General features: G+C 55.1%; 1 protein-coding gene across 7 annotated transcripts in view; it reads left to right on the forward strand.

Annotated features, from left to right (window-relative positions):
* Positions 1-13,014, forward strand: part of TNS1 (tensin 1) — a 208,339-nt gene that overhangs the window by 106,494 nt on the left and 88,831 nt on the right. For all 7 annotated transcript variants that reach the window (XM_065930605.1, XM_065930604.1, XM_065930606.1 and 4 more), the window contains 6 exons: positions 4,124-4,173; positions 6,361-6,532; positions 9,281-9,331; positions 10,185-10,307; positions 10,664-10,728; positions 12,307-12,390. In XM_065930605.1, the coding sequence (XP_065786677.1) occupies positions 4,124-4,173; positions 6,361-6,532; positions 9,281-9,331; positions 10,185-10,307; positions 10,664-10,728; positions 12,307-12,390 (545 nt within the window). The remainder of the gene's footprint in view (positions 1-4,123; positions 4,174-6,360; positions 6,533-9,280; positions 9,332-10,184; positions 10,308-10,663; positions 10,729-12,306; positions 12,391-13,014) is intronic.

The following is a 13,014-nucleotide window of genomic DNA, read 5'->3' on the forward strand; positions in this document are numbered from 1 at the left end:
TCACGGCCCAGGACTCACAGGGCAGGAATGGCTGTTTTCCTCCAGCGAGGCTGGTGTGTTGCAGGGTTTGTGGATGGTGTGCTGTGTCGCACTTTGTTTTGGAAAAATCCAGGCGGGTGGGCAGGAAGGAGAGAGGAAGGGGTGTGGCCGGAGGGGCTGGTGCAGAGGGGAGGGGGTGGCCACAGCCCCCAGAGGAGAGGTCGGGGTGGGGAAGGGCCCCTGACGTAGATTGGTCACCGGTCTCCGGCTGCCTGACATGGCTGCTACTGTTCCTCCCAACTGTGCCCCCTGGGGACCTGGGCTCCGGAAACAGCTTTCCCTTTGGTCCAGGGCTGTTGTGTTTGGTCTGTGGACCTCAAAAGAAGGCAGGACTCTTCCCACACAGTCCTTGCTCCAAACCAACCCCGCCCAGATCCTGCTCTTGCTGCGTGGTGGGTAAGATGAAGGCGAAAAACGGAACCGAGGGTCACAGATCTTGAGTGGCCCTGGAGTGTCTAAGCGGTGGTCAGCAGCTCCCGCCGGCATTGAGGACCGAGGTCAACGGTGTTGGCGGAATCTGCAACAGGAAGGGTGAGGGTTAGATACCAGTAGGAACTGGCTGATAGGAAGAGACATAAGACACGGTTTGGGGGAGGCTATGGAATTTCCTTTTACAGTGTCCTTTAAGCAGAGGAGCGACTGCGTTTTGATGATGACGGTGGGGGAGCGATCTTGGTGCCTACAGGAGTTGGATCAGAAGTTCTGTTATGGATCTGTGTCTTGGGAGGCGCAGGGAAGAAGTTCAGAGCTGTGGGTAGATGGCTTTGAGAGCCCCAGAGAGGAAAGGAATGGTATTACAGGCAGACCAACAGCTTATTTTTCTTTATAAAATAAAATCTTCAAGTATTCTTTTTAAAAAAAACCATATTTATCTATTTGATTGCATCAGGTCTTCGGTGCGCAGGCTGTTTGTGGCTGTGCATGGGCTTCTCTCTAGTTATAGGCGTGCGAGCTTCGTTGCCCCGCAGCATGTGGGATCTTAGTTCCCCAACCAGGGCTCGAATTCATGTCCGCTGCATTGGAAGGGGAATTCTTAACCACTGCACCAGGAAAGTCCCTAGAGAACTCTTTGTAAAACCCTTGGGTAGTTTTCCCCAGAGGCTCTTGAGTGGAACAGGTAAATCACACCCGACTGTGTTGTACCCATTTTACAGAGCAGTCAGTGAGGCCTCATGGCTGCTGCTCCTTCGTAGAATGGAAGCTTTCTGAGGTCGGGGGCCTCATGCCCAGCTGGTGGCCCTCAGCAGAGTTCACGGAATGAGGGAGGGGGTATGAGATGGAGTGCGGAGAAGACCTCATCCTTCCTGAAAAAGGCCCCGTGTGAGTCGGCTCGGTCTCCAGCCGGGTCTGCGAGGTCACTGTGTCTCTCAGAGCCCTGAGCGGTGTCGCTCCCATGCTCCCAGGCCCCGTGCCCGCCCCCGGCCCGCCTCTGGTCCTCCAGTTCTCCCGTGACTCCACCCAGCCGCCCCCCGGCCGTGTTACCTGCGCACGGCTGCATTCTGCCAGTGAGTGTCACATGCTTCCAAACTTTGCAGAAAACAGGAAGCCCCGTCAGCGAGAGGGCAGCCCAGTGATTCATCAGGGGATGACCGTCCAGCTGTTCGTCCCCATCCTCCGCGCGAGGGTCACTGTCCAGGGCGGCTTCCTCCCCTGCCTCCCCTCTCCCCTGCCCCCCTCACCGCTGGCCCCGGCTTGGACTTTGTCTTATCACCTCTGGAGGCGGCGTGGCCAGACTCTGCTGGGGCCAAGTTTTTATTTATCTTTCCCGGCTTTTCGGGGTGGGGAGGCTGAAGAATGTGGAGTGTTGTAACTGGGGAGGGGGGTGGAGAAGCGGGACCTGGCTCTCCTGCTCCGTGCTTCCCTTTCACTCTTGCTCCTGGGGAGGCTCTTGGCTCCCCTCGACCCCCCAATCTTCCCACCAAGCCCAGCTTATATACCTGAGGCTCCTGGGGGCCTGGCCCCGTGGTCCTGGCCACACCTCCGGCCTTGGCTATAGTTGTGGCTTCCAGTTGTTAGAAGCAGCTGTAGTGGCCTCCTCCAAAGATGGCTGTGAATCAGCAGTCGACGGAACCAAGGGGCTATTTATAGCAGGGTGGCCCTGGGGCCTGGAGCCGGGCCTAGGGCCTGGGGAGGTTCATCGTCTCCTCATCAGGGACCGGAGAGACGGAGACCGATGAAGTGTCGGGTTTCTGCGTTCCTCTGAGCGGGTTGTCTTGGAACAGCCTGGTTTGGGTCTTGAAAACCAAACACAACTCAACCCCTCCTTACTGCCCCCCCCACCTCCCACCCCCCAACTCCCCATGCCTGACTCATGCAAACCCAAGTCCTCGGGGCCAGGAGAGCTGTGGAGACAGAGAAACTTCCCGCCTGACAGCGCGACTTGGCTGTTTCCTCCTCCCGCTGCCTCCAGGCTGAGCTGTTCCCGGCTGCGCTGCAGCCCCGGGCTCTGGCTGCAGCCTTCTTGCGAAAGGCTGGATGGAGAGTCCTCCTCTTAGGGGGGCTGCCCTGACTTGGGGCTCAGCTGGGTGCGGGATTGCAGAGCCCACCCACCCCCGCCTCGTTGGTGCTGCGTGGAGAGGGCCGAAGGGGTCTCCTCTTCTTGGGGACCCAGTGGTCCAGCCAGGAGTCTGAGGATGAATCCTGCTGGTCGTCAGGACCTGGGGGTGAGTTGCTATAGCCTTGGTTTCTCCTCTCCTTGGTGGACTGTGCTCCTCTCTCCTCCAAGAGGATGCAGCTTGGTGGTCACGAAAGGCTGGTTTAGGGAAGGCTCAGGCATGTTTGGAAGGTGCCAGTGGGCTCAGAGGGCTCTGGCTGGGAGTGTCCAGGTAGGGCTCCGATTCTGCATCTAGTGAGGTGAATGAAAGGATGGGTGGCAGCTGGTGATGCAGGGTTTTGCTTTTCTATGGAGGTAACTTTTGTTGTGTCTCTAACTATCCTTTTAATTGTACTCGATGTAATGATAGTAAGAACATCTAAGGACCGGATATGCATAATTCCCTTTACTCTTCAAATAACCCCATGATTGTTGCATCTTACTTGTGACATTGGGGCTTCCCTGGTGGCTCAGATGGTAAAGAATCTGCCTGCAATGAAGAAGACCTGGGTTCGATCCCTGTGTTGGGAAGATGCCCTGGATGAGAGCATGACAACCCACTCCAGTATTCTTGCCTGTGGACAGAGGAGCCTGGAGGGCTACAGTCCATGGTGTTGCAAAGAGTCGGAGATGACTGAAGATCAGCTATGCACAGCACAGCACTCGTGACATGACAGAGGCTCAGAGCATTGAGTGGTGCGAGGTTGTCCAGCAGGATGCTGTGGGGGGTCTGATCCTGCACTTTCGTTGCCGTAGCATACAATTTCCCTGAGATGTTTTGGACACCAACTTGGGTCCATTTGCCTAATTTTGTACCAGTCGACAGCCCTAGAGATGGGAGCAGATGAGGGAGGTAACAGACGATGGGCAGTGGGTCCTTAGAAGCATGATTTGCTGCCTAGCTCTGGTCGGTACACACCATGCCTGCTGGCTTCTTGTCTCAAAACTTTGGACTGACCTGGTGTTGCTGCTTTAAAGGAGAGGCTTGTGGGCAGCTGGTGGTCAGAGGAGAGATGTTCAGAGCTGGACAGAGGGGTGCTAGCGCTCTCATTTTCCTTCTTTCATGCTTGAATCTCTGTTCACCACTTGGGATTACTGTTCCGATATCTAGCACATCAAGGTGAAATGAGTGTCCATCAACTTAATAACTGTTTTATTGAGTGTAAACTCAGTGCAGGTGGCACCAGCCCAGGCCTGGTACATTTCTGGGCATTGGGGATTTCTTCCTTGCCTGGAGGGAGGAAAGCGCTTCCCCTCGGGGGCTTATAGGCACACAGGCACACTCACGTGGGATTGGCATCGATTGCTTTTGGCTTTGAGTTGCTGTGTTGCTGAGGCTTTAGGGCGCCTGGGCTGGAATGTTGGCAGAAGCAGGAGAAGGAAATCTGTGTTTGTCCGTGGCCCTGACCACTTGTGTGGACAGCTCTCTGCTGCTCTCCTGCCATCCAGCTGGTCCCCGTCCTAACGCTGCTCCTCTCTTCTCTTTCCCAGAGTTCCACCAGAGTTACACCAAGTGTCCAGCCTCATCCCCAGCCCATCAGGTATGCCTAGACTATAGGGGGCAGGGGGTGAAGGGCAGGCAGCGAGGTCACTGTGGGTGTTCCCAGCAAGTCATGCCTGAGTCTCTAATGCCAAAGTCATGAAGCCCCTGGTCGGGAGCATGGCAGACATGGAAGCTACAGTGAGAGGATGTGGGTAGATGCCACTGGGAATCAGTCATGTTTTGAATTCTAGTTTGAAGCCAGTCCTTGAGCTGGATTCTTTATTTACCTGCATGATCTCATCTAGTCCTTGCAACAACCCTGCAGGGTAAGTATTTTATCCCCATTTGGCTGATGAAGAAACTGGGTCTCAGGGAAATGAGGCAACTTGTTAAAGGTCACGCAACCACAAACAGGCAGCATTGGATTTGCCTTCAGGACTGGCTGGCATTGAGGCCTGTGCTAGATCCTGTTCCTTTCCATGAGAGGTGACTTCTGATATTCGAGGGTCATTTATAAAAGGAAGGTCCTCTGGCTGGGTGGGCTGATGGGGGCTGGGGCAAGGGGATCACAGGGGACTCGGTGCTTGGCTCATCCAGAGCTACTTTGTCCTGGGTCCAGGTTCTCTGATTTTTTTTGGCTTCCTTTGCCTCTCCTTCATCCGAGGCTTCTGAGATGAGTGAGAATCTGGCCCCAGGGATCTGGAGCCCCAGCCAGAGAGGGCTTGGTGTGTAGCTGAAGCTCCCAGTGGGCTGTAGTCCCTCTGCCAGCTGTCCACAGAGAGTGGACGGCCCCCTTAGCAGATTCCTCCTTGCTTGTAGCTGAGAATCGGTGGGTGCAGAGTGTCATACTGATGTCGTCCAGGTGGTGGCGCTGTTCTGCCTCTCGTAGGAGCCCCAGCCCCACACGCTGCCGGACCAGGAATGATCAGGACTCAGAGGCCAAATTTACTGTGGTCTCTCAGCACACTGGCATCTCTGTCACCGCGTCCCAGTCACCGTCCCCGTGGAGAAGCTATATGTCACCTTTGGCTCCCCTGTCTCCAAGCCCCATCTATACAGTTGGCTCAGAGCTAACCCCGGAGATTTGGATTCTGCCCCGGTTCTTGACGTCCTGGGGCTGTACACCCTACTGCCGCCCCATCACTCTGAAACACCCCAGTGGTATCCCTCCCACTGCCCCTCCAGTCCCAGCTTTAGCCGGAGGTAGTGAGAGGTTATCAACATGAGTGTGGTCCATCTTGGGTAGTGAGCGGAAGCAGGAGGCTGGTGATGGGGTAAGAAGGATATGAGATGCCCCTAGAAGCCGCTGGGGGCCTTTGGAATGGATTGCCAGTGTGCCGAGACCCCTTTCCCCATCCCGTGAGCTCACCCTGGACCCTCCTCTGGAAGAGCAGCCGGGTGAGGTGGGTGGGCACTTCGTCTCACTCGGTGCCCGGCCCAGGCAGACCTCTCTTAGGAGCTCCGATGGCACTGGGATGTCTGGGGTCCCCTGCCACTGCGGCAGCATCCTCGGCCTCCTGGGCCCTTAGAGATCAGGGAGCTCACTGGCAGGAAGAGCCCGGGGGGAGGGGTGCGGTGGGAGCTGCCAGAGGTGGGGGGAGAGTCAGCGAACAAAGGGCAGGAGAAGGCCAGCCTCCAGGGAGGGCTGGAATGTGCGCTGCGGTCTGGCTTACCTGGAGCCCAGGTGAGCGTGTCACCTGAGCTGCCCCTGCCCCTGAGGGGCCTCCCCGCCCACACCACAGCTCAGAGCAAGCGGAGGGCGGTAGAAGGCTCAGCTCTGGGATGCAAGAGCCCCTAGCTTCGGGTTCTCCCTCTTCTCTGGAGCCCTCCCTGGATCCTTCGAGAAGCTTCTGCCAGATCAGGTGGCTGCCATGTGTTGGGAGGCTGAGCTGGACTCCTGGGCCCTGGCTGGTTCTGGCCCTGGCTCTGACCTCTGGGATCACAGGTTGAAGGCAGTGCCAATGGGATTGATGAGCACCTAGGACTGGTGTCATCACTCTTTGTTTCTGAAACGGCCTGAGATCCTTGCCGGCTTCTGCCCAGCTCTGTTCTCCCCGGCTCTCCCAGACTGGCCTTGAGGGCTACACTGGCCTTGCCCAGGGAAGCCTCTGGCCTTGGCTCGGGGTCAGGGAGCAGCCAAGCCCTCCTGGGTTAGATCTGGGGGCCATGTATGGCGTGGAGGGGTGCAGGTTCCTGGACCTCGTCCTGGGCCTGGATTCTGATCTGCTGCCTGCTGTTTCCCCAGAAACATGAGTACGAGCCGGACCACGGAGGACAGCTGTGAGCTGGACCTGGTGTACGTCACCGAGAGGATCATTGCCGTCTCCTTCCCCAGCACAGCCAATGAGGAGAACTTCCGGAGCAACCTCCGCGAGGTGGCCCAGATGCTCAAGTCCAAACATGGAGGCAACTACCTGGTGAGGATGGGGCCCCCCGCCCACGGGCCCAGGGCTCCCATCCTTTCTGCCTGCCGCCTCTTCCTGCTGGTGTCTCATCCCACCTGCCCCTGCACCAGCTCTTCCTCCCCTCTCCTCTCACCTGCCCTTGACCTTGGGCGTCTCTCATGGTCTGAGTCCTCGCTCACTGTCCAGCTGTCCTCTGAGGAGTGTCTCTGCAGCTGGGACATGGGATCTGAGCCAAGTTGTGTGTGTCTGTCCTTGTCCTTGTACGTGTGCATGTGTATGCGTATGTGTGGTTTGTATGTGTACGTGCTTGTGCATGTATGTGTGCAAGTGGGGTGTGTGTGCATGTGGTGTGTCTGTACAGGTATGTTTGCTTGTGTGTGTATGTGTACAAGTGGGCTGTGTGCATGCATGTGGTGTGTCTGTACATGTATGTGTGTTTGTGTGTATATGTGTATGAGTGGGTTTTGTGTCCATGTGGTATGTCTGCATGTGTGTGGGTGTACGTGTGTGTTGACCAGGAGGAAGGAGCAATGGTGACGCTCATGTTATTGAGCGCCTGTGATGATCCGGGCCCTGTCCTAACTCTCCCCCATGTATTTAACATCACGACAGCCCTAGGAGGCAGCTACTGCAGGAGCAGAGAGGTGGGGTATTTGCCTGAGGTCACAGCATCAGGAAGTGGCAGAGATATCATGCTGTCGGTGCCTCTGAGAAGTCTGAGGGCAGAGCTGTGGCAGATCGTGTTTTGAGAGACCTCGTGTTCTGAACAGAGAATTGTACCTGGGACAGGAGAATCTCCCAACCAATGTGGAGGAGGTTACCCCTGACTCCTCACCCACTATGGGGGTCAGAAAGGCTGGCCAGGGGATTGGAGCTATCCTGGCCCCAGAGGAGGGCTCGGGCCCACCTTATAGGAAGGTCCGTGTGGGCTGGACCCACGGACCGGCCACGCCACGGTGAGAGAGCAGAGGCAGGGTCTAGGGCTACTGTAACTAACTCCCACAAATTAGCTGGCTGAAGACAACAAAATTAATTTTTGCACAGTTCTGGAAGCTAGGAGTCCAAGTCAAGGTGTCACTGGGGCCGTGCTCCATCTCGGTCCGGCGGGAGGGAATTCTCCGTGCCTTCTCCCATCTTCTGGCAGCTCCTTGGCTTGTAGGCGCCTTGCTCTGGTCTCTGCCTCCATCATCACATGACCTTCCTTCTTCCCCGTGTCTGTGTGTCCTCTCCTCTTCTTATAAGGACACAAGTCATTGGATTTGGGGCCCACTCTGAAGCCAGGATGATCTCATCACCAGACCCTTGACTGCTTACTTCAGCAACGGACCTGTTTCCAAATAAGGTCACATTCTGAAGTTCCGGATGGATGTGAATTTTTGTGGGACACCATTCGGCCCTCTATAGAGACCCATCCATCAGCTCTGTTGGGCGTTGTTAAGAGTCTGGCTTTAGGGACTGCCCTGATGGGCCAGTGGTTAAGACTACATACTTCCACTGCAGGGGACATGGGTTTGATCCCTGGTTTGGAGATTAAGATTCCACATGCTGCATGGCGCAGCCAAAAAAAAAAAGACATCTGGTTTTAAACATCAGAAAGTTCTATGCTGGCTCTGCTCTTACCAACTATCTGATCTTGGCACTTAGCCTCTCTAAGCCTTAGGATACCATCTGTAAAATGGGTCTAATGACAGTATCTACTTCCGAGGTTGTGGAGAGAATTAAGGCACCTTGTTAAATGTCAAGTCTTTAGTGAGACCTGGCTGGCTGTGGACACCCAAGTGGTAGCTGTTGTTAATGGCATAAAGCATATTCCTTTATGGGACTCAAGAGTGATGTAATGTAGTGGTTTAGTCGTTAAGTCATGTCTGACGCTTGCGACCCCATGGACTGTAGCGCACCAGGTTCCTCTGTCCATAGGATTCTCCAGGCAAGAATACCGCCATTTCCTTCTCCAGGGGATCTTCCTGACCTAGGGATCGAACCTGGGTCTCCTGCATTGCAGGCAGCCTCTTTACTGACTGAGCCAACAGGGAAGCCTATGAAGAATGGACCAGAAGCCATCTAAGATCCTGCCCAATTTCAGGAGTCCAGAGTTCCATGAGTCTCTGCGTATCTTCCCTGCTCTGGTCCCCTTCTCTCCCCAGGAGACATCACAGGGGCCTTTGAGTTTCCCAGGCCTTGCGCTGGATATCAGGAGTTCTGCCTGCCTCCTCCAGAGATGGAAGACAGGAATTCAGAGACAGGGGGATTCCCGTGGGATGTGGTCAAGTGTCAGGGGGTGTCTCCTGGGAGATCAAGGATCTGAGAGGGTCCACCCAGTGTGGTTTGCACCCTTTGGTAGAGGGTGTCTGACCACAGAGCAGTTGCATTTCCATGGGGTAAGTTTCTAAAGGCACCATGTGAAGTAGAAGCCAGAGATGGCCAAATGCTTATCAGTTGCCACCACTGGATCTTCATACAGTGTGGGGAGACGCCCACCTTGGGGGTGGCACGTCAGGCCCAAGACAGATTCCATCCCCTTCTCACCTTCAGTTCAGGATGTCTGCTCATCCAGGGGCAGGGCTGAGTGTCTACATACCTGTCTCTGTCTCCCTGTTCATCCTGAGAACCTGTAGTTGGTTCCCGTCGGTCAGTGTGTGTCTGGGGGGGGGGCTTCATGTGTGCTCATGTAGTAGAATTTCCAGCAGGGAAGACAGAGAGAGAGAGAGAGAGAGAGAAAGGGCCAGCCTTCTCACAACCTCTTCCTTTTCCTCCTTCTAGCTTTTCAACCTCTCTGAGCGAAGACCTGACATCACAAAGCTCCACGCCAAGGTGAGCCTGTGGCTGTTTGGGGGTTTGTTTGGGGGAGTTCTCCTTGTCTGGGCTCCCTTCCTCCAAAGATCCCATGTTAGAATCTTGGAGAAAAGTGCTGTGACTGTTTGCAAAGCCTGTTCAAAGTCACTGTGCTCTCTTCTGTTTGGAGGACTGAAACACACATAGCGCTTCTGTGATACGAATTACAGAAAGCAAAGCTCAGTACAGTCATTTCCACCCAGGCCTGCCTCTGGCGGTGTGCACACACAGTCCCTGGGGTGGAGCTGGGGTTGTGGGATTTTTGGTCTTGTTGACCAGTCTTCTGGATTTGCACCAGCTGGGAATTGCCAGTGCAGGCGTCCGGCAGCCAGCGTTCTTTCACTTGCTGTGGAGTGGGCCATGTGTGGAGGGGCTCTGCGTGCCGCTCCAGCCCCTGGATTCTGGTGCCCGTCACTGTGTGACCTTGGGTGGGCGGCAGGGTTCTCTGGGCCTCGGTTTGCACGCCTAAAAGTGGACGGGCTGGATTAGATGAGCTCTCTGGGTCCTTCTGAGCACAAGTTTTCCTGTACTTTAAAGTTCTGTGAGTTAAAGTTTGAAGGAGGCTGTGTTGACTCCTGGGACCTTCGGGAGCGCTAAGCTTTTACTTTATACACATATGAGAAACTGGGACTGGGGCCGGGGCCATGACTAATCTGAGGTCCCACAGGGAGCCGGTGTCAGAACCAAGCCTTGGACCAGTGTCCTTGGCCTCCACACCCCTGCCTCTGAGCGGGGTTGATGGGCAGGGTAGGAATTAACGTCCCCTCACCGTCCCCCACCCCTGTTGGCTCTCTGCACTTCTGCCACTTCTCACTCATGGCTTGGGCCACAGGTCCTGGAATTTGGCTGGCCTGACCTGCACACCCCGGCCCTGGAGAAGATCTGCAGTGTCTGCAAGGCCATGGACACCTGGCTCAATGCTGACCCCCACAATGTGGTCGTCCTACACAACAAGGTCAGAGCGGGGATGGCGGGATGTGTGTGTGTGATGAGTGCATGTACCTGCCCGAATCGTTGGATTGTGTGAGTGTGCAAGTTTGTGTGTATTCTCCTTCTTGGGGATAATACATTCTGTCTGGGGTGGCACCCACAAGAAGTGGGGGCTACCAGCCTCTGGGGCCCTCAGGTGTGGTAGATAATCAACTGTTTCTTCTTTTAAGATCCAGCCCCACTTGCTTTGTCCCTACTCCTTGTCTATCTGAGAGCTACATCCCCTCTCTCCAACCCCTTTTCTTCCCGGCTTCTGATTGGGCTCTGGGGTGGGAGGGCCAGCCTTAGCAGTGAAGGCTTTTGTGTTTGGGGCTCTTTCAGGGAAATCGAGGCAGGATCGGCGTTGTGATCGCGGCTTACATGCACTACAGCAACATTTCTGCCAGGTAAGAGAACCCGAGTCTCCTGTTCTCTGAATATTGACAGCAGGACCCCCTTCCCCACCCACCTAGGGCCTCACCCTTCCTTGGGATTGGAGGATGAGGACAGAGGAGACGAGAGATGTTGAGGACAGGACGAGGACCCCCAGAAAAGAGAAAGTCCCTGCCCACAGCTCTGGGGTAGGGGCCCTTGGACAGGGGACAGCATAGAGCAGAGACCATCCTCCTATCTGGGGCCCCAGTGGTGGGGCGAGCCGCTGTGGGAGGCAGGCCCTGCTTGGGCACCCCACCCAGCTGGCTTCTTGGGGCCACTTTCCTTTGCCAAACTGCCTTCTATTCACCCCAAAGGGCAGCGAGGGAGTCGCAAGGAAATGTTGGAACACATCTGGGTCCAGCAGAGTCATCTAGATATTTTCTCATCCATGCCCCCTGCCTCTGGCCATCAGGGGCACCTTCCTACTTTGATGTCTGCAGCAAGACAGAATAGGAAACAGCCAGCGGATGGGTTCCATTCTGATCTGGCTTTGCAGAGAGGCAGAGGAGTTTGTCCACTCATTTTGTCATTTGACAATGGTTACGAAACAGTCACTGTGCCGGCTGTTCTAGGTGCTGAGAATACAGCAGTGGGCAAAGGTGGGCCACTGTCCTCGTGAGTGTTAAATTAAGTGAACAAACACATCCTTAAGAGCAGGAGGCAAGTCCTTTGAGAAGAGAGACCGGAGCAAGACGGTGGGGAGGGGAGGTCTCTTAAGGAGGTGATATGTGAGCAAAGACTGGGATTAAGTGGCAGGAGGCTGGGAAGGACTGAGTCATATGCGGTCTGGGGGGGTGGGGGCAGAGGACCTTCCAGGCAGAGAAGAGAGTAGGACAAATGCCAGCCATGGGAATGCCAGGGCCTGGCGTGTTTGGAGCTGAATGAGTGAGGGGACAAAGACTAGGAAGTGAAGCTGCGAGGGGGCAGAGTCCAGGGGCCTTGCAGCCCTTGGTGAGGACTTTGGGGTTTATTCTAAGAGGGACATTGGTGGAGAGTCTAGAATGATCTGTCTCTTTATATGAGAGTTGTGTGATCTGTCTCTTTATAAAACGACCTCTTCGAGGGTGAGTAGAGTGTCCTCTGAAGGGCTTGCCAATAGGACGGTAGTTTTATGACTTTAAGAAAGCTGACCAGCTTAATCTTTGCTTAATGGTGAACATTGCCTGTGCACCTACTGTATGCCCACATGTGCCAAGCTCTTTAGAGATGTTAATCTCCCTCAATTGCCGTAACAGCGTTCAAAGAAGGCATAGTTATCACCTCATTTGCCAGGAAAGGAAAATCAGGTTCAGGAAGGTTAAGTGACCTTCCCCAAAGACCAAGGGCCACTAAGTCAGTGGTGGACTTGAGATGGGCTCCCGGGGTGTCTGGTTCTAAGGCTCCCGTGCTGAGTATTGCAGCACACAGGAGGGAGGGATGCTGGAGCAATCCTTTCCTGAAAACATCTCAGGACAGAGCGACTGGAGGGCTCTGCAGGTCTGGGGAGCAGGGGTGGGGGGACAGGGGGATCGTGGAAGTTGGCTCCTCTGACCACCTGTCTCTCCACACAGTGCCGACCAGGCCCTGGACCGGTTTGCAATGAAACGGTTCTACGAGGATAAGATTGTACCCATTGGCCAACCATCCCAGAAGAGGTGGGTCTCCAGGGCTCTTGGCCCAGTACATACATGTGTGTGTGTGTTCGCTGTATGTGGGAACCAGCCTTGTGAACCCATGGGGACGGAACAGTGTACCTGTGTGGTGGTGTGCCAAGCATGCGTGTTCAGGTCCAGCCTGGAGGGGTGTGAACTCAGGAACCTGTGGGCAGCTGTGTGTGCCCACAGGGGGGCACAGCAGTTGGCTCCTGAGGTTGGTGCCAGAGATCAGTGGGGCCAGCAGTAGGGGGTGGAGGGGGGCGTGCAAGAAGACAGCTTGCATGAGAAAGCAGTGCCATTCTTGGTCCTGGAAGCGGGGTTGCTTCTGTGTTTGGGTGGATCTGCAGGAGGCTGAAGTTATTGCCGTCTGCCCTGAGAAGGTCACAGACACTCAGGATGAAGGTCCCCTTCTGCTGTGAGAGCTTTAAAATTTTACAAAGGGCTCTCAGCGATGTGATCCACAACAGCCCATGTAGGAAGCAGGACAAGGGTGGATTTCGTCATTCGTCTGACAAATTTTCTGTACTCTAGTATGTTCCAAGTGCTGGTGATATCTAATTGAACAGGATGATCTTTAGGCCTTAGTAAGCTGATAACTCTGTTGAGAACTTTACACAAGTAAAT

The sequence above is a fragment of the Muntiacus reevesi genome, chromosome 3 (assembly GCF_963930625.1).
Source record: "Muntiacus reevesi chromosome 3, mMunRee1.1, whole genome shotgun sequence".
NCBI lineage: Eukaryota > Metazoa > Chordata > Mammalia > Artiodactyla > Cervidae > Muntiacus > Muntiacus reevesi.